The sequence below is a fragment of the Botryllus schlosseri genome, chromosome 3, assembly GCF_051294905.1.
Source record: "Botryllus schlosseri isolate E-star chromosome 3, Bs_hap1, whole genome shotgun sequence".
NCBI classification, from domain to species: Eukaryota; Metazoa; Chordata; class Ascidiacea; order Stolidobranchia; family Styelidae; genus Botryllus; species Botryllus schlosseri.
The window spans coordinates 16,670,795-16,692,518 of record NC_137238.1 but is presented as its reverse complement, the minus strand read 5'-3'; the positions used below and the strand labels follow the sequence as shown (position 1 = coordinate 16,692,518).

Below are 21,724 nucleotides of genomic sequence, written 5' to 3'. Positions count from 1 at the left end.
CTGGACTTGTTTTGCTATGACCTACTGCCCGAATCCTATCCGAATTCAATATATTAAAGTGCATTCATGATCAAATGCTTTTCAGTATTACTTCTCGAAAAAACTGTCGCAAAAGTTGAGGAATCTCAGACAAAAGACAAAGGCATCTGGTACGTCTTCATGGAGAGCGCATGCTTTGTGTCCAGGCTCATCAGGTGATTGGGATGATTGTTATTCTTTTTTTTTTATAATTTATAAGTTTCATGTTATTCAAAAGGTCACCCTAATATAACGATTGATTGAAGATGCCAGGGTGCAGTTGGAAACAGAGTTCAACAGACCTGGCGCCAATTGGCTGAATGTCATCACTCTCATGAAGTACACTCATCACAACAGACGTAATCAGTTGAAGGTGCTAGAATTTGGTGGCGTTGCTGAAATTTTGAAGAGCTTTCCAATGCTGCAAGATATTAGACTGGTGAGTTCTTTCGTTCCTTACAGATGACTTCAATTTGCAGTCATAATCTCGAAAATCAGTAAAATGAAATTGTTTGTGTGCCTCGGCAAATTAAGCAATTATATTGCCTATGTATCTTCCTATTGCATTAATATACACTGTTTTCCTATTACACAACATGTGTACAGTGTACACTGTACCAGGCTTGGACAACGAGTAGATTTTCAGCTTTTCCAAATTTAATTAGATTAGAACAGGGGTGTCAAACATACGGCCCGCGGGCCACATCCGGCCCGCCAGATAATTTCATCCGGCCCGTGAAGCAATTTTTAGTAGATTGAAATATTCTTCTATTTTCCAGCACATTTGTAACAAATGTTGAGATTTTTTGCAGGAAATACTTCCATGTTCATAGGCCCTAGTATAACCAGTAAGAACCTGACTACGGCGTTGTGGTTTCACTTGTTACCATTACCAAAACGGTGAAATTGATACCCGATTTCAAGAAGGCACAAAGTACACACCAAGTTATGGAGAAGTGGACCAAAAAGTAGTTATTCACAGAAGCGAAAACGCCAATGCGGAACCTTTATATGCAGTTTGCATGGAAAATATATTAGTTGTACAAATATATAATTGAAATATCTATGGTCGCAGTGCTATATCACTTTCGATCCAATAGATTCCCAGACCTAAGAGAAACCCAGCTCGCGGTTTAATAATAAACCAAATTCCAACGTTGGCGTTTCCAATTAAATATCTTGTATTCCTTATAACGCATATGCAGGACTAATGCCAGATTACGACTAAATCAAAGGGATCACTGAACGTGCCTACTTATATCGTCGTTAACGCGATTGTTTTAGCGCAGTGGCGCCCCCCTTGGGGGGTGAAAGCATCTGAAGGGGGGCGCGAAGAAGCGGTCAACTGAAAAAATTTTCGCCCTATGCGCGATTTGCCTCCAATTCACGCGTTTCTCTATATATAGACCGATTTTCATATTTTCGAATTCTCTCATCAACCTTCCATGCCATCAAACAATGTGTTGGGGTTGCTAGCATCCCCGTTGGATTTTGTGATATGACGATAGGGGAGCGCGAAATTTTTCCCCATCATAAAGGGGGTGTGTCTTAAAAAAGGTTGGGAACCACGGTTTTAGCGGTTCTTAGCTGTATTCAACCGGACAATCATCGTACTTTCGCCAATTCCATTGCTCGCGAATAAAGATATTTCGACTTGCTATTTTAAAAACCCTGTGATCCGTGTATTATCTAAATATGCTCTTAAGGCATTCAGGTGAAAAGCAAGAGGACTAGGTAACATTTTGGAATCAGTTGACTGGTCCGGCCCGCGACCGATTTGAAGGCTTGAATCCGGCCCGCGACGCAATTTGAGTTTGACACCCCTGGATTAGAATTAAAGTGCAGTTTTTTCCAAATTAGATTACAATTAGAATTACTCAATTTGCAAAAACTTGAAAATTGACAGAAATTATGAATGACAAGGGAATCCAGTCAAATTCAAGCTTAGTTCATAGGAACGAGCATGAGATTGGTTAGCGCAGAGGTCTCAAACTCAAATGTGTTCGCGGGCCAATTTTCCAGTTTTGACGACGCCGCGGGCCGCACCATGAACAGGGGTAATCCATGTCTTTTAAAGTAGGCCGTATTTGACGGGATGAAATTGTCCTATTGAAATCGGGCCAATCCAACAGACGACATTGAACTCTCATCATAAAAATGGGATTTACTCTTGTATCAATTTAGGCCTGGTATGAAAAAAATTATCACATTTATAACTATTTGAATAGATTGTTGTTGTATATGATATATATTAATTATTAGATATAGACGCCATGTGAGCGGACAAATATATAGTGTTATCGTAAAAGCTATCATGGTATAATTTTGCAGCTACTATGAATATTTTGAATTTAACAGATTGATAATAGAGATTGATCTGCTATCACAGCATTTGGGGTTTAGCAGTGTAGCCCAATCCAGGATTTGGAATGGGCTATTTGATAAGCGGGTTATTAAGCTCACGGTCAAATACCTTCGACTATTGGAGCAGAAAAATTACAATATAAATATACTAGTGAATGTGTCATGGTCGTAGAACGCAGAACAACATCGATACATCGTTGGAGCGTACCACTCCGGTATACTAGGTACCTTTAAGTGGCATTAATAACATGGTCTAGCGACCCAAGATGTAACTAACAGATTGCCATTGGTTGCATAACTACTTGCTTAGTTAGCGAAATGCCAAGCTGCGACCTTCTGATCGGTTACTGTTTCCATGACACGCGAATAGTTTGTTGCGTTCATGGTTCTAACCAATTCACGGCTTTCCGAGTCCATCCGAGTTCACTCCGGTCATTTTCATTTGGCCATCGAGTCAGCCCGAGTCTGAGTAATTCTAATAAAGGTCGTGTCCAAGTTCAACTCAAAAATTTCAGTCACGAATCGTCTAAGCATAGTGCTGTAAACGACTATCGTCGAAGGGTCAGGGTTTATCATAATGAATTGGAAATGTGGCGAAATAGAGAATCTCTACTGCATGGTCGCGGATAGTGAAGTTGGATGAATAGTTTTAGGCTATCGGAGCAATTAAAGAGGGAATTTTCCCTTTGCAACTTGAAAATATATATATGTGGCACTTATATGTTGTAAAATTAATGAAAATCTGAAATGTCGTCGCGGGCCGCATGAAATACTCTGGCGGGCCGCGTGTTTGAGACCTCTGGGTTAGCGTCTGTGCAACATAGCTGAAAAGTTGGACGTGATGTTGCACGAGACGGATATTTTTATTAGCTCACTACCAAATACCATAGTCAATTAGGCATTTTCAGAAGAACTATGAATATGATCAGAATTGAAAGAATATGGAAACATTCAACTAATTGGGTTAGAATTAGATTGATGAGCTTTCGTGATACCATGTGCTAAAAATAATTCAATTGTGATGATTAAATAAAGAAAATCTAATTATGTTCATATCAAGATAAGTTAGTGAATAACTATGTATTTTAAAATAAATAATATGGATGAATTTACTCACTCTAACTAACCTGTTTAAGTGATATGCATATTCATGACTAACAGCTCTGAGTAACGCGTTGTTATTCCCAATAGATCAGACATGAGTTTCAACTGCTTGTTGATAGAAGTGTTGAAGAAATGCATGAGAAGTACATGGAAATGCTTCTCATTCTTGATAAAGTTTTTGGAGAGCAGACTGATCAAGAGGTTGGTATTATGTTAGATAATTAACAGTGCTACAGTCATAGGCGCCGACTTTTATTTTTGCATGGGGTGGCGGCAGAAGCGTAGCCAGGGGATGTCGAAATCCCTCTTTTTGAAACGCAAAACAACGATCTTTTGAAACCCCATTCTGACTCTAATATGCAGTTGCAATTCAACAAGTCGTATTATCGGTGTTACGCGTGGCCGGGGCCGCGACCAATTAGCGATATTCGTCTGTGCACGCATATCGCACAATGCTACGCGACGCGATTCCCCGCTGAAATATTTCGAACGCGGCTTGCGGCCCTCATTGATACAAATAATGCACTTTAATTTGTAGAAGGTGTATTTGTTCGTCAAATCGCGAAGGATAGGATAGGAGATGGTGTTTCTCAGAGCGCGCGATGAAATCTACGTTTCTAACGATGAGGTCGAATTTGTACATCTAATAAGGAAATCAGCATAGAATGTTGTCGTTTAAACTAATCGAATAAATTAAGAATTTGCGCCATCGAGAATCTCGTGCTGCATCAATTTTTGACAACGTAATTCAACCCCGTGTACTGCACAATGTGCAGTATTAATAACAAATCAAACACTGACAAGTGACACCTAGGGGATACGAGTGTATAAAGCAGACAAGAATTAGTAGCCTTCAGATGATAGCAAACTAGATAGCGCGCATCTAATCAGTAATTCCACAACTTGCGTACAGCGCTAATGCCCAAACTTGCCTTTATCTGAAATGGAATGTGATGGCTAGAATGGAAACTTTTGAATTGCAGGAATGCTCCTCGTCTGTCTATTATGGTTCTTGTTAGTTTTTCACCTGCCTATTATGATTCTAATTGTTTGCAGGGAAATGAAGACGATGAAATTCTTATCCTGCTCGAACTGCAGAAGGCTCTCACAGACAAGGAAATAAAGTCGAACCATGGTTAGAGTGCGATATGTCCTTGTCAGGTAAGATCTGCTACCTGTCTGGTATGGATCTGCTTCAGTTTAGATATAGGCCTACATAGAAGTTCTATAAAATAGAATCCTTATATATGATCGAAATTCTTGAACCGTCCCAAAACGAAGGTATATTATGCTATGCTAAACACTGCGCTCGACGCAATGGAGCTGCAAAATTTCGTATTAAGACCAACTGACGTGGCTGCGCGTCATCGATTCTTAACCCGTTGCGAAAATATGCGATGGTGAAGTCAACGCACTAAAAAGGCGGAAGCTCGAGGCTCGTGCGTAACGGGTCTTATCTAAAATTCATTTAATTTATGTTTATCATATTTTGGAATCGGGAAAGGAGGATTTTCACACTAACAGTACTGGAGTTGCCAAAAAGGAAGACATTTGGGCGTCCTAGGACGACAATTTCAAAAACCTGAAAAAGGAGGACAAATCCTCCTAAAGGAGGTCGTATGTTAGCCCTAATTTAATTGCAGCACTATTACGGTGGCTTTCTGAAGACAATGTCAGCCTGCGAGTTGATTTGAGACCACAACCTTTTTATAGCGCAGTGCCCCTCTAAGATTAAGCAGCTAACAAGTTATGATCGAACGAGGTCCGAGGTTCATTGGTACCCCTTAAAATTCTGATGATGTAGAGAAATTTATGCATCTGAACACAATTGGCGCATCAATTAATGCTTCAATTTATAATCGAATCATAACAACTTATAATCAATTTGCCCTTTGGAGCTAAGCTTGTTAACGGTGCACTGCACTCTAAAAACTATGTGGTCTCCAATTCAAGGGCGAAACGAGAAAATTTTTCAGGCCGCAGCCATTTTCTTATGAACGCCACCGTAATGGAGCTGCAATTTATTGAATTTTCCACAGGGGAATCATACTCTAGCAGTCACGCAGAAATCGAACTTTATATAGTTGTCAGCCGATGCTATGAAGGAAATATGTCGTACACGCCCTATGTCCCCAAAAAAAGAATACACTAGGCCCGATTTTGACATAAATCTCCTGACTGAACATCTTCCGTTGAACGCGGTATCTAAGCCACCTTTACGTGTACGACATATTTCCTTCATAATAACATCGGCTGACAACGATATAAAGTTCGATTTCTGCGTGACTGCTGTTGATGGAGCATGATTCTGATGAGGAAAATTCAATAAATTGCAGCTTCTTTACGGTGGCGTTCTGAAGAAAATGGCTGCGGCCTAAAAAAATTTCTCGTTTCGCCCTTCAATTTGAGACGACATGATTTTTAGAGTGCAGTGCCCCTTTAAACTATTCGCCGATTCAACTACACTTAAATCTTTAGTATGAGAAGCAGTGTGGTATCCAAGTCGCACGGCTCCGAGTCACAACTCAATCTCGCTTTTTATAGGATTGACTCGAGTCAAGTCGAGTCATTTTCAATTCACCACCCAGTCAAGTCCAAGTCAACAAGTAGAGGTTCGAGTCCGATTCATGGTGTTATGACTAGAGCCCTACCGATTATCGGTTCGCCGATAATATCGAGTCGATGTTTCGCTTTGAAAGAATTATCGGTTTCGGCCATTGGAGCTGAAAAAATATCGGCTATTTTCGTGACGTCACAACATGAGGGTAGGAAGTCGGTGAACTATAATTCTTGACCGCTAGACTGAGAATGTTGCTATATTTCGTATAGATTACACTTTCAAAGGGCCCAGATGCATCCTTTCTAGTCTATTTCATGGTCAAGTATGACAGTGGCTGTAAAGTTGTTCAAATAAATGCTCTGAAGTTTTGAAAATGCGCCTTTTGAGGTAGATTCTCCTTATTTGAATATCGGCTGAATATATCGGTGAAGATGTTAGATATCGGTATCGGCTCCAAATCCAATATCGGTCGGACTCTAGTTATGACTCGAGTCCAAGTCATCGTGTTTACTGCTCAAGTTTCCAGTTGAAGTCCTGTTAAACCCACTTTTTATGACTGTTTGTTGATATCGAATGGTTCGCATTTATAATACACTAATTTTCCTTACTTTTTAGTAGTTTCTGGTAGCATTTTAAAGTGCCAGCACCAATAGAAGAAATGCCAATAGTGTGGTTATTTTAGTATTCTTCGAAATTACGATGAAATGTCTTTCTTGGCCATCTGAGTTTCGAGTCATATGACTTCCTTCGAGTCATGCGTAACGACTCAAGTCGAGTCAATACACAGATTGTGTTGAATCGAGTCAATTTTGTGTTTTGAGAAAATGACTCGAGTCATGAGAAAGTCATTACTCGAGTCATTACATCCCTGATGAGAAGTCTCCTATAAGCATTTCTAGCTGAAGCTGGTCATGTGCTCTGGATATGCACGTGAATATTTAGCAAAAGAATTAAAAGCTAACATGTTGTTTTAATTCCAGGCACATACAGTCGATTTACCGACTTCAAAGTTGACTCCTCATCTTTTGATTGCACGTCATGAGAATGGAGATGAACAATCGTGGATGGCGGCCAATGGCATCACCATCAAGCACAGATCCGAAAACCAAAGAAGACCGTTTGAGATGATAATTGATCTCGTAGCATGCTACTACTCATGAGATCTTAGTTATCCCAAGGTCTTTCAAATAATGTCATTTATTCAATGTGTCCTTCTTGGTGATAAAAATTGGCGATTTCAGTCGAACAAGTTTGTCATTCTTGGAAAAAATATCAAAATGCCCAGCAATCGATTGAAAAAATGTAGGTTAATTAATCTCCCTTGCTTCAAGTACTTGTGCTGTGAGTACTGCTTTCGTTTGGTATAGAATGTACCTGTACATAGTGGATTTTGTTATTTTTTGCATTTGCAAAATAATTTGTCTTTTTTGTGGCTAGACTTTTGCTATGCTTTCAATTAGTAAACTTTTCGTTGTTAGTGGCACTGTATATTAGGGCTGTTCCAAAATAACATACTGTTAAGCCAAAATTGGTTTACTACGGATTTTTGGCAATTCAATCAATCATTTGATCATGAAACTAGTCAATATGTGAGAAACAATATTTATTGACGACATTACTGTACATACAACTTGCTTTCGTTCCGAATCCAGTTCTTTTATACTGTTAATACTGTTGAATAGTATAATAATATTGAAATGAACCCGAATATTTTCGGTCGACACTCGCCAGCAAATCTAGTAGAGAATTGGAAAGAACATTGTATATCAACAATTGTATCACAAAGAGAAAGCATTCAATCCCCTATTCCCAGCTGGTACACGAACTCCTGTTGACAGAGTTTCGGCTGGTGTATTTTATATCTTATCAAAATGCACCAGCCGAAACTCTGTCAACAGAAGGAGTTCGTGTACCACCTGCATGGGAATAGTGCATTGAACGCTGACTCTCTCGAAATTTCATGCTGGTGAGGGCATATTTTTAGATACGATTGTTGATATACAATGTTCTTTCCAATTCTCCACTAGTTGCTGACGATTACATCTGACGAGTGTCATCCGAAAATATTTTAGTTCATTTAAATATGAACATATACTATTCAATTGTGTATTGAAGTTCTGTAACTCCAAGAAGCTCTGTTATTACTGTATAAAATCCTGTCTTACTGTGTCAAAAGATTGTTATGTTTTCAATTTGTATTGTCATATTTAATGGCAACTTACACTGTTTCTTTTATTGCACATTCTACAACCGATTCTTTTGAAATAAAATATTTTTTCGATAAGAGCATGTGGAGGTTTTTCAGGTACATAATTTCGAGCTCTGCAGCGATAGGTACGGACATGCCACTTCAGACCACACAATATTATGACATACATCGCTACCACACAATGTGGCATCTAAAAAAAAATTCGAATATTGTGTGTTTTTTAGGTGCATAAATGCACGCGTTTAAGCTTACAGTGTATTTCTTGTTAATGTGGTGCCCTGCATGCCCATTTTTAACATATTTTATCATGTTCTGCTTCTGGTGACTTGTGATTTTCAACTACGGATAGTTTTATGTTAAGAACTCTGCGTCAAATAGTAGGTTGCTGTTTTATGGAGCAACTATATGGTATGGAAACTAAACAATAAAAGTCGTTCGACCGGACGAGTTGTGATATTCATGAATATTCATCTTCAATATGTCGCTATATTAACGAGCTTGGAAAGCCGCATGCCGCGGAAGTAGTCAAAGTTGCAAAACGCATTGCAGTAAACGTTGCACTGTGAAATCTTACCATACGGCACAATCATTACACGTTATACGGATTGTTAAATTCGACGATCGTCCTGTTCAATTGGACAATATCATGATATAATCGATGATGTTGTCGCTTCATTACCGAATTTCAGCTATGTGTCAGGGGTGGGTAAACATTTTCAGTAGGGGTCTCAGCTTTCCCGTGGCCACTTACTGGCCACAGATATTTTTTTGGCCGGCCACGAATATTTCGTGGCCGGCCATGAAAATGCGTTGTCTCGTGGCCGGCCACAGTGAATTTCATGGCCGGCCATAAGAATTCATCGTGGCCGGCCACGAGTTCATGGCCAGTTCGTGATTTTGGCACATCTAGTTGGATCAAAATCCGCCCTATGCATCCAATTTGAGAATAGTCAAGTAGATCTTCTTCATTTGCAATACGAACTTGCTGGTGGCAAGGTTTGTATAGACGACTTCCACTATATTATCGCACGTACCTAAGTTAAATTACCACTTTATTGAGTAGTTTAGGGATGGGTTCAAAATTTGCACGGCTTTACACGTGTTACCTTCTCTGTTCGCTGTAGAAATGAATTTAATTCCCACTGACTATTGAAAAAGTACTCTGGGACGCGTTGTAAACTAACACCGAAACATAGGCTACGTTCCTTGAACGTTCTAGAATCTAGATAAATATTTGATAGAGTAATGTATGAGCGTACTGCGTACATATTATTGCTCGGTCAGACAAACGTCTTTACATTAAAACTGGTGTTCACATAGATTTCATGCCAGGCGATCAACACAATGGGATTGCGTGGAAAGATAAAACCGTGGTGCAGACTCGATAGCCTCGCAGTTTCTTCGCATCTCCATAGCCCACGCCCATTAGTGATGCAAACGTAGATAATCTGACTCCCTGCCCCTCTTTCGTTTTCTACATAAAGAAACCGTCATATTTTGCTACAAAAAGTTTGTTTATTCGGTTACCAATTTCACAAGATCTGAAGCAATTGAAGATATGATTACAATCATTCACAATTCATATACAAGTAGTTGCATGAATGCAATGTGTCCAGTACACGCTTTTCACAGAAAACACCCAGCAGGGGCACGAGAGATCTGATACACTTTACACGGCGATAAGTATTTGCACTGCATTCAAATGTCGAATTATAATGAACGATTGGGACTTGTCTGTGTCATCAAGATTGTTCGCTGAATTGCACATTGTTCCCTTCATCAACAACAAATATATCATGCCTATTGGTCAATTCGCGGGCTTGGCATGGACATTTTTTTCATAGATCGATGGCGCTGCATTTGATGTTGCATCGATCGATGATGCTGCTTTGGATGACGAAAAGTATCAGAAGTTATCTATTATTATAACAGTAATTTAATTATATAGCAGGCACATTTACGTCCTATGCCCACCACATCGGTTAGCAGCTTGATCTAACAACGACATATGTGATACAAAACGACCCTTGCACCCAAGTAATCAAGTATCCTCTGGCATACACGGCATCTTTAGTGACTGCGACATGCATCTCATTCGTACATTATTTGCTTCGACCTGGAAGATTGGCACCTAGTTGGATATACAATATACATTATACATACAAATTATATAGGATCGGAAACGTGACCAAAATCAAATTTCTGGGAACAAAGCCACACATTTTACCAGTATTACCGGACAGTTAGGCTACATCGTTGCCTTTATTCTACATCTACAGCACATCTACAGTGTGTCAAGTTCACGTGCTGCTACAGCATAGAAATATTCTTAGATTCATCGACACAACTCTCATCGTGCAAATGAGTGCAAGCTCCATTTATGCTGATGATCTCGAACGTCGTATGTATTGTATAGCAGTACGATAATCAAATATGTATATAGCCGTATATCGCGGACTCGTCATAGACCTGATACAGAAAGGAAGGATTGCATCAGCGTGGCATTATCCAATTCACAGCAATTGAGCTATACGAAAGATCACAAACTATGGAATTGTTTGCAACTAAGACATATCAGATCGGAGGAAGCACCGGCCACAGCGAGCTGCTCTGTGGCCGGCCACAGAATGTAATGTGGATTTCACAGCTTTTCTGGAACTTGAAACAGTATTTTCCACATATTCTTGGTTCTTTGATTCCGTAATTGTTTCGTTCGGGTACTTTCATTACGCTATTTAGTATTGAAAACAAGAAAACAGGTAAAATGACGGCATATTGACCGATCCAGTATCTCGATGGAACAGATTATGCATTCAAGGAGGTATATAGTCGAGTCTACTTAAGCGTAAATCGAAAATCGGCAGTGAATTAAGACAAATTCCCAGTACAGTATTGTATTCTTCATAAATTCATCAGGGCAATCCACGAAAGATTTTAAATTGCCCCTACAAACATCCTTAAACTGCATGATCAAATATATATGTATTACTTATTCGCACCGCAGACTCATCATAAACGATAAACATGGTTGAAAAATGAAGGGCCTTATCATCATCATATTGTTAATCGTAGGTTTGCATATTTACAAAATAAAACTACCTATACAATCGATTGCAATTGCAACTGCAACTGCACAATGCACATTGCACATCTTACGGTTGAAAATCAATATTAGAACGGGGGAAGCACCGGCCACAGCGAGCTCTTATCTGTTCTGTGGCCGGCCACAGAATGTCATGTGAATCTCACAGCTTTTGGGGAACTTATAGAGATTTTCTGACGGATATCTGGTATACATTGTTTTTTCCAATTCTATGCAGTTGCATACGATTAGCTGTGACGAGTTTCAGCCGAATATTTAGTCTATTTCTATAAAAAAAAAGATACAAATTAACACTTACCATCAGTTACCAGTTTTGATAATGTCTTCATCGCCTCTATCTTTCTATACCATTATTTCCTGTTTCATTTAGCGGATATTCTCCTTTTTAATGCATTCTTTACATACTTTTTGTGTTTCTAATTGATATATAGAGACGATCTCAGATCGTTTGATCTTCTTCTCATCTTTTCATTGTATCGCTATTCTTCTGGTATTTCGGGTGAAAATGCATATAAACTGAGCTAAAATGTCGCTCTCACCTAGTTCGATTTACTGTACGCCCATAATAGAACATAATTGATCATGCATTCGACCACGATTGGGTCACATACAGTGATAATAACTTGATATATTTCAGCCGACCATGAAATTTGGCTATGGCCGGCCATGAAATTTAGTCATGGCCGGCCATGAGAATGAGTTTGACATGGCCGGCCACGGAAATTTCACGGCCGGCCATACTGAAATTTCATGGCCGGCCATGAAAATCACCATGGCCGGCCACAGAATAGCACTTTTCATGGCCGGCCATGGAATATCTGTGGCCGGCCACGAAATTATCCGTGGCCAGTAAGTGGCCACGGGAATGCTGAAAGTCCGTCTCAACATTTTAGCTCTCGGGCCGCAGCCCACAACTTGATCCATTCGCGGGCTACACTATATAGAATCGGGATTAGAAATCAAAATGCAAAATTGGTATTTGATTATATATAGTGAGGATAAGGAAAATATAACCAATCAATAATTTGATAATATTGTACAGGCGTCAAAAGTATTGGCGAGATTACATAAGTTGGTCAACCTCAATAAACAATTGAGGTGAGAAAGTCGGTTGCTCCGATCCTTTGAACAGGATGGAGAGTTGAATGTGTGAGCAGTGATCTCCTTACAGATTTGCTGAATGTACCTTTGATTGAATTCCAGGACACACAATGCTAACAGCGTCATAAGCATGTTAGCTTTTGAACATATTATAGCAGACGGGATGTGACGACATAACAATACACAACTGATTAATTGATAACAACGGGCCCACCGGCAGATGTAAACATAATAATTACGGGTGCTAAATTTTAATAAGACACCACTTCCGTTAGTAATAACGGTAGATCTGAGCACGTGTGCTGAGAGCAGTTTAAAATTTGACGATAATATATTCAATTCAAATCACATTGACTGAATTTGACCGTGAGTATGTTATTATTTTTCGCCTCTCGCGCGTCCAGACAACAATAGTTCGCTGACCACTGATAACAAAAATCCATTATTGTGGAAACACACTATTTTAGTTTATGATGTGCAGAAACTGCGAAGTCTGCGGACTATTTCAGGATGATAGCAAACACAATCGATAAATCTTTGATAGTCCGGTCGTATGCGTCCAGACAGCTGTTAGTGCTAGAATGTCCATTTCATTCAACCAATTGAAAACGAGTGATAGGCATGAGCAATTGAGCATATATCGCCTTGCAACACACGCTGAGATCATTTACCGTTTGCGGGTGGTTGAGCTAACATTGCACAGATGATACGTATGATATTTGTATACAGCTATCGCAAGAGATATTCATTAATATGGTATCACAGCATATAAAGAAGCATACCAGAGCAAGTTTGCATGTTGAAAGTATAGGCGTGTGTAACGTGGAGTTTTATTTACGCTATTGTCAAAGCACGGTGTTGATGAATAAAATATAGCTTCATTGTATCGTTGAATATGCTGATGGGTATCATTGTTCACTCTTAAAAAAAATGTGTGTATTCACAATCGAATCCTGAAAAAGCTGGTACAAGAAAACATATACGAACTCAGAATTATATTGCGATCATAAATCCTACGTTAAAATTAAATTAAACTTCCGTACTCGATTTATACCGCTGTATACGTCTGTTGTAAGTTCTGCTTTCATGTGACATAGGTGTATATTCACACCCGTATATCAGGGGCGGTACACAGGTGAAAATATACTACACTGTTTTAATAGCGTCATAAATTAATTGAAGTAATAATGTTTTCGCGATTAATATATCATTATGAGAACCAGTTGTGCTTGAATGTAAATCAGAGATTGAGTGAGCGGCCATACTAAAATACAATTCGTAATCAACTTACCCGTCTTCGTAGTGGATGCCGGGCTAGATAGTTATGGCTTCGAACGGAATTTGCTTGGCTTGATTGTCAGCAGCTATGACATTTTGCATATGATACGATCGTGTCTTTCACTGCAGGTCTATGTTTGGGCATTTTCACCGGCACACGTCGCATATTGAATGCTTTCCTTCAATGCCGCGATAACGTATTGAAGTGAAGCTTGCACTACTTAAACGAGTGGATATGCCTTAGCCCAGGGGCTTCGGACATGCGGTAATAGCTATGCATTTCGGAGTTGTACACTGCTTTTATTATCCATCGCTTTTATTTGATCACATAAATTCTACGAGTAAAATTAATCCTGAGGTAAAAATAGTAGATACAGATAAGGGATAAAGGTAATGGGTTCTACGCTAGAAATTTATATCACACGCCGTGAGGAATTGAGTACTCTAGCAACGGAAATTTAAGTTCACTTCGGTGTGACAAACGGTCAATTCTAAACAGTTCAAATCACATTGACGAAGAAAAGCACGGTAGGGGTTTTAAAGCTCAATGTTCGAGGAACCAACAGGGATCGCATAATACCTAGAAAAATTTCTATGTTCCTCTATATGTGGATTTCTCATGTTTCAAGATGCTTTGATTACAAAAACTCAACAGGTAAAACTCCCCCGAGTTCAAATTGATAGGTACAATGAGAAGATAGACATATTGCAATCTACCTGGGATTGGTATGGATGGAAATCCCGCTTGCTTTCGATGTGGGTCACATGTTACTAACTCCTTCCGTTCTGCCACCCCACCTAACCACTTAAATTCCACTTGGATACCAAGTGGGCGTGCTAGCTGGGTTGCACCCCGTACATTAAGTTCAGTAACATCAATTCATCGTCAGGTCTTCTTCAGTCGAATTACTGACGATTTCCTTTCACGCACTTTTCCACCATCAGTCTCTCCCGTTTTTCGTGCGTTCGCAACTTGAGTCATATCTGCCGGCTTTTGGCTCGGCTCACCTTCATTCTGGTTTTTTTCATACACTGCAATCGCAGCGAGGTTAACGATGAGGAGCCCGACCTTTTGTTAATAATGTCTACTTTTAATTCAGTAAAAGTTTACGGCAATAAAATCTACTGGTACATGAGTAGCAATACTGATTTATTTGATCAATTTTGTAACGCCTACCAAATTATGATTTTGAATTTATAACCCACACGATTTTGTGTAGCTGACAGAATCGTGGATTTACAATGCTGTGGACGTCAAATCTCTTTTACGCTATGGTATGGCGTAAGAATTCAATGGAATCTGAACTGTGTAGTAATGAATAGTCTGATTATCATATATGCATTCTTAGCGACTATAACGTGTATTTCCGCACTCGCATAGCACCCCGAATATACAGGTGTGAATACACATTCATGACCAATGTTCCCTCTGATGTCCTCAGTGCGGAATTGCGCAGTGCTGACACGGCTCTGCGCAGATAAAATCTACGCTGCACACAAACAAATCCGCACTATCTGATTTGGAATCTATCTACATTAGATCGTTGGGTCAATTCACTTCTTCAGCCATCACCCATTTTCGAAGAGTGGGATTATCATGAAACTTTGTTACATTTTCATAAATTCCGCTCCCTCATTGTCGTTGAGATGACAAGATCTGGCGAGTTGCCAGCAGAGTTACTATATCCATCAGAAAAATATCAGGTTTTTAAAATGATCATATGTAAATGCGTCACAATAGCTAGCACGCGGCAGTAACTTCTCAGCGAGCTTTCATTACCAAATATTTTTCGTGGTGGATGGATAGTAGTTCAATTTTAACAGATATCCGAATCGGTTGTTCTAATCGGCCGCTCATATTTCATTCTACGGCAGCAGGTTTTCCACCCCTGCTTTAGACCATATTATAGCAGACGGGGGTGACGAGACAACAATACACAACTGAATAATTGATAACAACGGACCCACCCTAAGATGTAAAACATCAATTGCGGGCTGTAAATCTTAATACTACACCGCTTCCGTCAGTACTGACGGTACATCCCTAGACGTGGGCTGAGATTAGTTTAAAATTTGACAATATATATGCAATTCAATTCTCATTGACGGAATTTGACCTTGAATATAGTATTGTTTTCGCGCCTCGCGTGTCCAGACAACTAGAGTTCGCTGACCACTGACAACAAGAAACTATTATTGTGAAAATATACGACGCAGTGGTCGCACTCTTCGCAGTATTTTAGTTAATGATGTGCAGAAACTGCGAAGTCGGCGGATTATCTCAGGATGAAAGCAACAAATCGACAAATCTTAGAAACTGCGATCGTATGCGTCCAGCCAGCTGTTAGTGCGAAAATGTCCTTTTCATTCAACCAAGTGTGAAGACTTGGTAGGAAAAAGTATAAATCGCCATGCAACGCTCGTTGAGATCATTTACCGTTTGCAGATGGTTGAGGTGATGTTGAATAAGTGATTGAGAGGATATTTATACAGCTATAGCAAGGGATTTTATTAATTTGAAATTACAACATATAGAGAAATATACTAGAGTAAGTTAGCACGTTGGAAGTACAAGTGTGTGCAACGTAGAGTTTTATTTGCGCTATTGCCTAAGCCGGTGTGGAAGACAATATCGCTTCATTGCATCGTTGAATATGCGACTGGTTATCATTGTTCAGAATGTTCACTCTTAGCGAAAAGAGTGTGTATTCATACCTAAAGGGTCGATATGGGTGGTAGGCTACATGAAAATATAACCTAACTTAGAATTATATCGCGGTCATAATTCCCACGTGCCTATACGCAGTGTTGGGATGACTCGAGTCACTTTTTCGTATGACTTGACTTGACTCGGCCTGTCAGAAATGTGGATCGACTCGTGACTCGGAGCAAAATTCACGAGTCAATTTCAAGTCATCAAGTAGACTAATCGGTGCCGATAAAAATCACTGTATCTTGCATATGTTCGGATTGTTCGCGCAACGCTGGTGTAACCCGCGAGAGCGACCAATCATTCAATGATCGTGCGTTTTACTGAGCCTTCATTATTCTCCCACAAATATCTTGATCGCAGACGAAGTGATCGAAGCTTAACAGCCTACGTTGTCGTAAAGTAAACTAATTTAATAGCAAAATGTCTATTTCTGTTTTATGTGTTCTTAACTTAACCAAACCTCTTGTTTTATTGAAGTTGAATTCGAAAATAGTAGTTTATATAGTCCTCACGCATTGGTGCAGGCTCGAATTGTATCATATCAATCTGCAAAAGGGTAATGTATTGCATCTTATCAATTCGTTTCTCTATTCTCTATTTTGGCTGGTAACTATAAACTGAGGCTGTGCAATTATACTTACGTAGGTTATTACTTCTACTTATATGTGAGCGATACAACGCCTCACTTGCGTGTATATTTAACTCTATATTCGTTCATCGGTTCAAAATCAATGACCACTCAATCTGTATTTCAGACAGCTAGCAAAATACAATGACGTAATCACGCCTCATACCTCGAAAGGGCAATTTGACTTGAATTGTGACTTCACTCGTGACTTGACGTTCACTTGACTTGACTCGACTTGACTCGAGTCACGTCCAAAAATCGACTGACTTGACTTGACTCGAGTCACCTTCGAAAATCGATTGACTTGATTTGACTCGAGTCAAAATGTGCAATGACTCGAAATGACTCGTGACTCGAAGGTAGTGATTTGATCCCAACACTGCCTATACGTTGATTCCTTCCTACGTTACTATATGCGCAATATGCGCATGCATAATTTGGATAAATATGTTGCAGGGTACTTTATTTATTCCGCGGTATATTTCTGAGGTAGGCTATTATTATGGTTATAGCCAGCGGCGGTAACGTCTCAGCGAGCTTTCAATTCGAAATAATTTTCATGGTAATTTCGATTTCAACAGATATCCGAATCGGTTGTTATAATGCACGGGTTCTTACAGTAAATGCCGAGAAGGGATTTTGGATTGCAACAGCACCAGTTCGATCTATTACTATTTGTGTAAAATTTCTTGAATTTCTTGCAACAAAATTTTCTTCGCGCGACTTTCTGCATACAGTATGTGGGCCTACATGTCCGAGGTCACTTTGTTGGGTATATTAGCCAACAAGCCAGACACGTGAAAAGTTGTTACTAAGATATGGCTTGATTGTGAAACTGTGTCGACCTTTATAGCACTCAACTTGGAATGTATACATGATAAGATTTGCCCAACATTGGTTTGTATGTAAAACACCGTTGGAAACCGTTGGGATACTTTCGTCTAGGGGTGTGAAGCGACCAGGTGCATGAACAATGTGCAGTGGTACTTCGAGGCCAACCCTTCGGTACTGGGACACATGAACGCACGACGTTTTGGCGGTAATACGGCTGGGCAGAGATAGCGCTTAAAAGGTTAGCGGCGATAAAAGCTTTGCCACATTTGACAGTCACATGATTGGCCAAACCTGGCTTAGATATTCATATGCCCTGTCGTCGAAATAGTCAGTACAGAATAGTCCCTTCCTTGCAATTTGAGGGGAAAGTAGTACAAATGCCGTATAAATGCGGAGAAAAAAATGCACCACAATTTGAAATCGCGTTCGTCAGATGTTGAACAAATATGCGTTGCGTAAAACAGTTGTGTGCGGGATCTGTATGTCATACATGCCCGTGCAAACGCAGCATACTAGTAATAATAAGTATTATTTGTAATGTCTGTGGCTTGGGTCGCGAGATGCCATATACACTCAGATTTGGGTCCAGTCTAAAATTTTAAGAACCACTGTCCTAATCCTTTCAATTTTTCAATATACTTGACTAATGTGCATGTCAATGCATGACAATATTGTCCTTTCGTAATGAAATATGAAATGCACTCGGGTAAAACCAATATAGTTTCCGCACCAAGGCAACCAGTCACTTCAATTGGAATCGTTTATAGCAGGTGCCACCAACCAATTTGCAACCAAGAGCTACTTCTTGGGTACTGATTGAAGCGACGGGCTACCATTTACCCCCGCCGTTTACCCGTACTATACTGAATCTACGCTTGGATATTCATAGCACTGAGCAGGAATAACATTGCGTTAAGACTTCTAAAAGTGTCTTTTAAATCAAAATATCTCATTTCAACTAGTCAACCACTAATATTTTTTAGGAAATCATAAATGACTTCTCACCATGTTTGTATAAATTCTTATACAAGAACAGTCAACTCAAATTTTAAAATAAATCATGTCACACTTTAGACATGACATCATGTTATCTGTTTCTGTATCAGTCAGTGAGAAGCCAGCCATTGCATGCTGTCAACTAGTGCAATGTACTCTGGTATGTAACTTGACACTGCAACTCTGAGTGAGTGTTCAAGATGTGCTTTAGTGAGGCGTGTTCTATGTTTGTTTTTGATGAAGTTCGTGTCCGAAAAGGCTGATGCACAACGATAAGTTGAACCAAACACGCTTGCAACCTTCATAGCTGATGCGCATACAACACTGTACTTTTCCGTGTCGACGAGGCACCAAAGGTTTGCTGCAGCTTGGTGGGCTTGAGGTGGAGATCATTTTGCCGTGTTACAATTTCAATCTCTAACTGCGCAGCATCCACACATGACATATATCAATATAGCCTACAGCACAGCAACAGCGATTACTGAAAGCTAGAAACATGGTACTAAACTGCGTTGAGCGTAAGAGAAACAAGCTGTGTGAAACTTTGCAATATGTAATAGGGATACAGATATTGAAAATCTTCGAGTACTTCACGGCTATCTGCTACTGAATAGCAATTTTGTTTACTAATTTGGCATTGGCCTTGACGTCGAGCTACCATAACGGACTCCCCCGCCATTTCAAGAAGACCGTGGATGACATTCCGTCATGTCGCCTGTATAGGCAGTGTGTCGTATCCTACGTCTTCGATATCTTGTGATTCTATTACATGTTGGTATATTACTATAATTGTAATTGAGGATATTTGATATCATCCTAGAATGTGCTTATATATATCAGTGGCGGCTCGTCCTATAGGGCAACTGGGACATTGCCCCACCTAAAATTCTGTTCAATAACAATTCAACCATTTATAGACGCACAGCAATCAGTATATACCGAGATCACGGCGAAACCCGCATTATTCTGGTGCTTTCGCTAACAAATGCCCATACATAGCGAAGTCTCTGCGAAAATCGAATTCTCTTCTGTGTTTTCGCTTTGTGAATGCCTAGCCGGGGCTTGCCCCGGTAGCGCTCATAACAAGCTTTCACTATCTATTCTCTCAAAGCCGCGCACAATAAAGAAACGGTGATTTCCTCTCTCCTATTCGTAAAATGGCCGAGCAAGTGGGGCAACTATGCCTGTCGCCCTAAAGGTGTGATGTAACAATCGTATCTATATCTGAACTCGGTTACCGTGATATGCGTTGACTCGACCTTTGCTGGTATATGTCGATTTTGACGGTGTTTCGCACCATGATAATTCTTGAAACTTGGTACGATATGTCGTGAAGGTAGTATTTAGCACTGCTCCAAGTTTCAGGCTTGCTACTCAAAGATAAGGGTGGTAATTTCGTTTCCGAAGTTCAGTGTGTGCTGATCTATCATGTACATTGTACAGCAACCAGATTTTACTCAAAAGCCGGTATTGGTCTCCATTGATTTTGACGATGTTCCATACCGAGATCGGTCATGATATTTGGCACAGTAAGTCCTAATGTTAGTATCGACCGCTGTAATAAGTTTTAAGTTTGTCACTGAACTATGTGGGTGGTAATTTCGTTTCCAAAGTCGAGTGAGAGCTGACTCTTCATTTATCGCTAACAGATTTACGCAAAAGCCGTTATTGGTCTCTATTGATTTTAACGATGTTCCATACCTAGATCTGTCATGAGCTTTTGCACGGTATGTCTTGATTTTAGTATCGAACGCGGTGCCAAGTCTTAAAGTTGACGCTCAATGATTGAGGCAGTTATTTCGTTTTCGAGGTCGAGTATGGTAGAGATGCGCGCTGATCTGATACTTAGCCTACCTACATCATTGCGGATCTCACGGAAAAGCCGGTGTCTGTCTGTGCTAATCTAGTCTGCGTTCCATAACGAGATCGGTGATGATATTTCCAATGGTATATCTCGATGATCGCATGAAACAGCTAACTAAGATTCTCGGTTTGCATTCAAATATTCACATAATTTTATGTTCGCCAATGCGCATTTCACTGTGAAATTGTGGCCTTCAAACCATTTGCTTACAATCCCCTGTCAAATGCGATAGCTATTTCATTTTCGATGTCGGCTAACAGCTGATCATTCGATCAGCCTATTCCTCGATCTATTTTACTCAAAGTTCGGTGTTCGTCTGTTTGTATTGATTTTGACAGTGTACCATGCCGGAATGGGTTATGAGATTGCGAATGCTACTTCTCGATGATTTCATGTAACAGTATACTAAGTTTACGGCTTTCATTCATGTATTTATTGATTAATATATTTTCCAACGGCGATTTGGCAGCAGACAGCAAGCCGTATGTGTTGCGTCACAATCTCCAGTTTCAAGGCCAAAATGTACTATGTTGTTCCGAGACCGAAGTTCCGAGGCTGCTGTCCTTAGTTCTTCAAAGACCATTCAAATTGATGTTCTGGATTCAATATGACAGGCCCAATCTATGAGATAATAATTGCGTATGTGTCCGAAGTCGTTGACCTTTGCAGTTAGGCTTACGCAATCTCTCGAGTTCTAGTCATTGGAATTAGTCTGGTCAAGTCAAGTGCGAACATGAATCGTATTGAATCTTTGCTCCGTACGTAGGCTAGTTTACGCAGTTGCCTTTAGAGCGAAAATTAAAGGTCTAGAAGACTACTCCTTGTCGCTTCGAAATATTCCTGTCTTTTCATTGTATCGCATTTTTGTGGTGTATTGAACTGATAAAATTGCTAATAAACCAATGATGATGATGATAGAAATTGTCCAGTCCATTGATCCAATCGTACGCCG

At 39.9% G+C, this 21,724-nt stretch overlaps 1 protein-coding gene and 1 long non-coding RNA gene across 2 annotated transcripts in view; one reads left to right on the top strand and one right to left on the bottom strand.

Moving 5' to 3' along the window:
* The window catches only part of LOC145434972 (uncharacterized), a 190,850-nt gene that overhangs the window by 109,063 nt on the left and 60,063 nt on the right, over positions 1 to 21,724 (bottom strand). The window lies entirely within an intron of this gene.
* Positions 325 to 8,330, top strand: LOC145434961 (uncharacterized). Its single transcript, XM_080312201.1, has 4 exons — positions 325 to 457; positions 3,574 to 3,687; positions 4,543 to 4,647; positions 7,027 to 8,330. Exons 1-3 carry the CDS (start codon positions 353 to 355, stop codon positions 4,624 to 4,626), a joined length of 303 nt encoding a protein of 100 aa, XP_080168327.1. The 5' UTR covers positions 325 to 352; the 3' UTR covers positions 4,627 to 4,647; positions 7,027 to 8,330.

Bases quoted from the DNA above. Each gene is read 5' to 3' on its own strand.
- LOC145434961 (XM_080312201.1), top strand. From the start codon at position 353: ATGAAGTACACTCATCACAACAGACGTAATCAGTTGAAGGTGCTAGAA. The intron at 458-3,573 runs GTGAGTTCTTTC...TATTCCCAATAG, and splicing joins TGCTGCAAGATATTAGACTG to ATCAGACATGAGTTTCAACT. The intron at 3,688-4,542 runs GTTGGTATTATG...AATTGTTTGCAG, and splicing joins GAGAGCAGACTGATCAAGAG to GGAAATGAAGACGATGAAAT.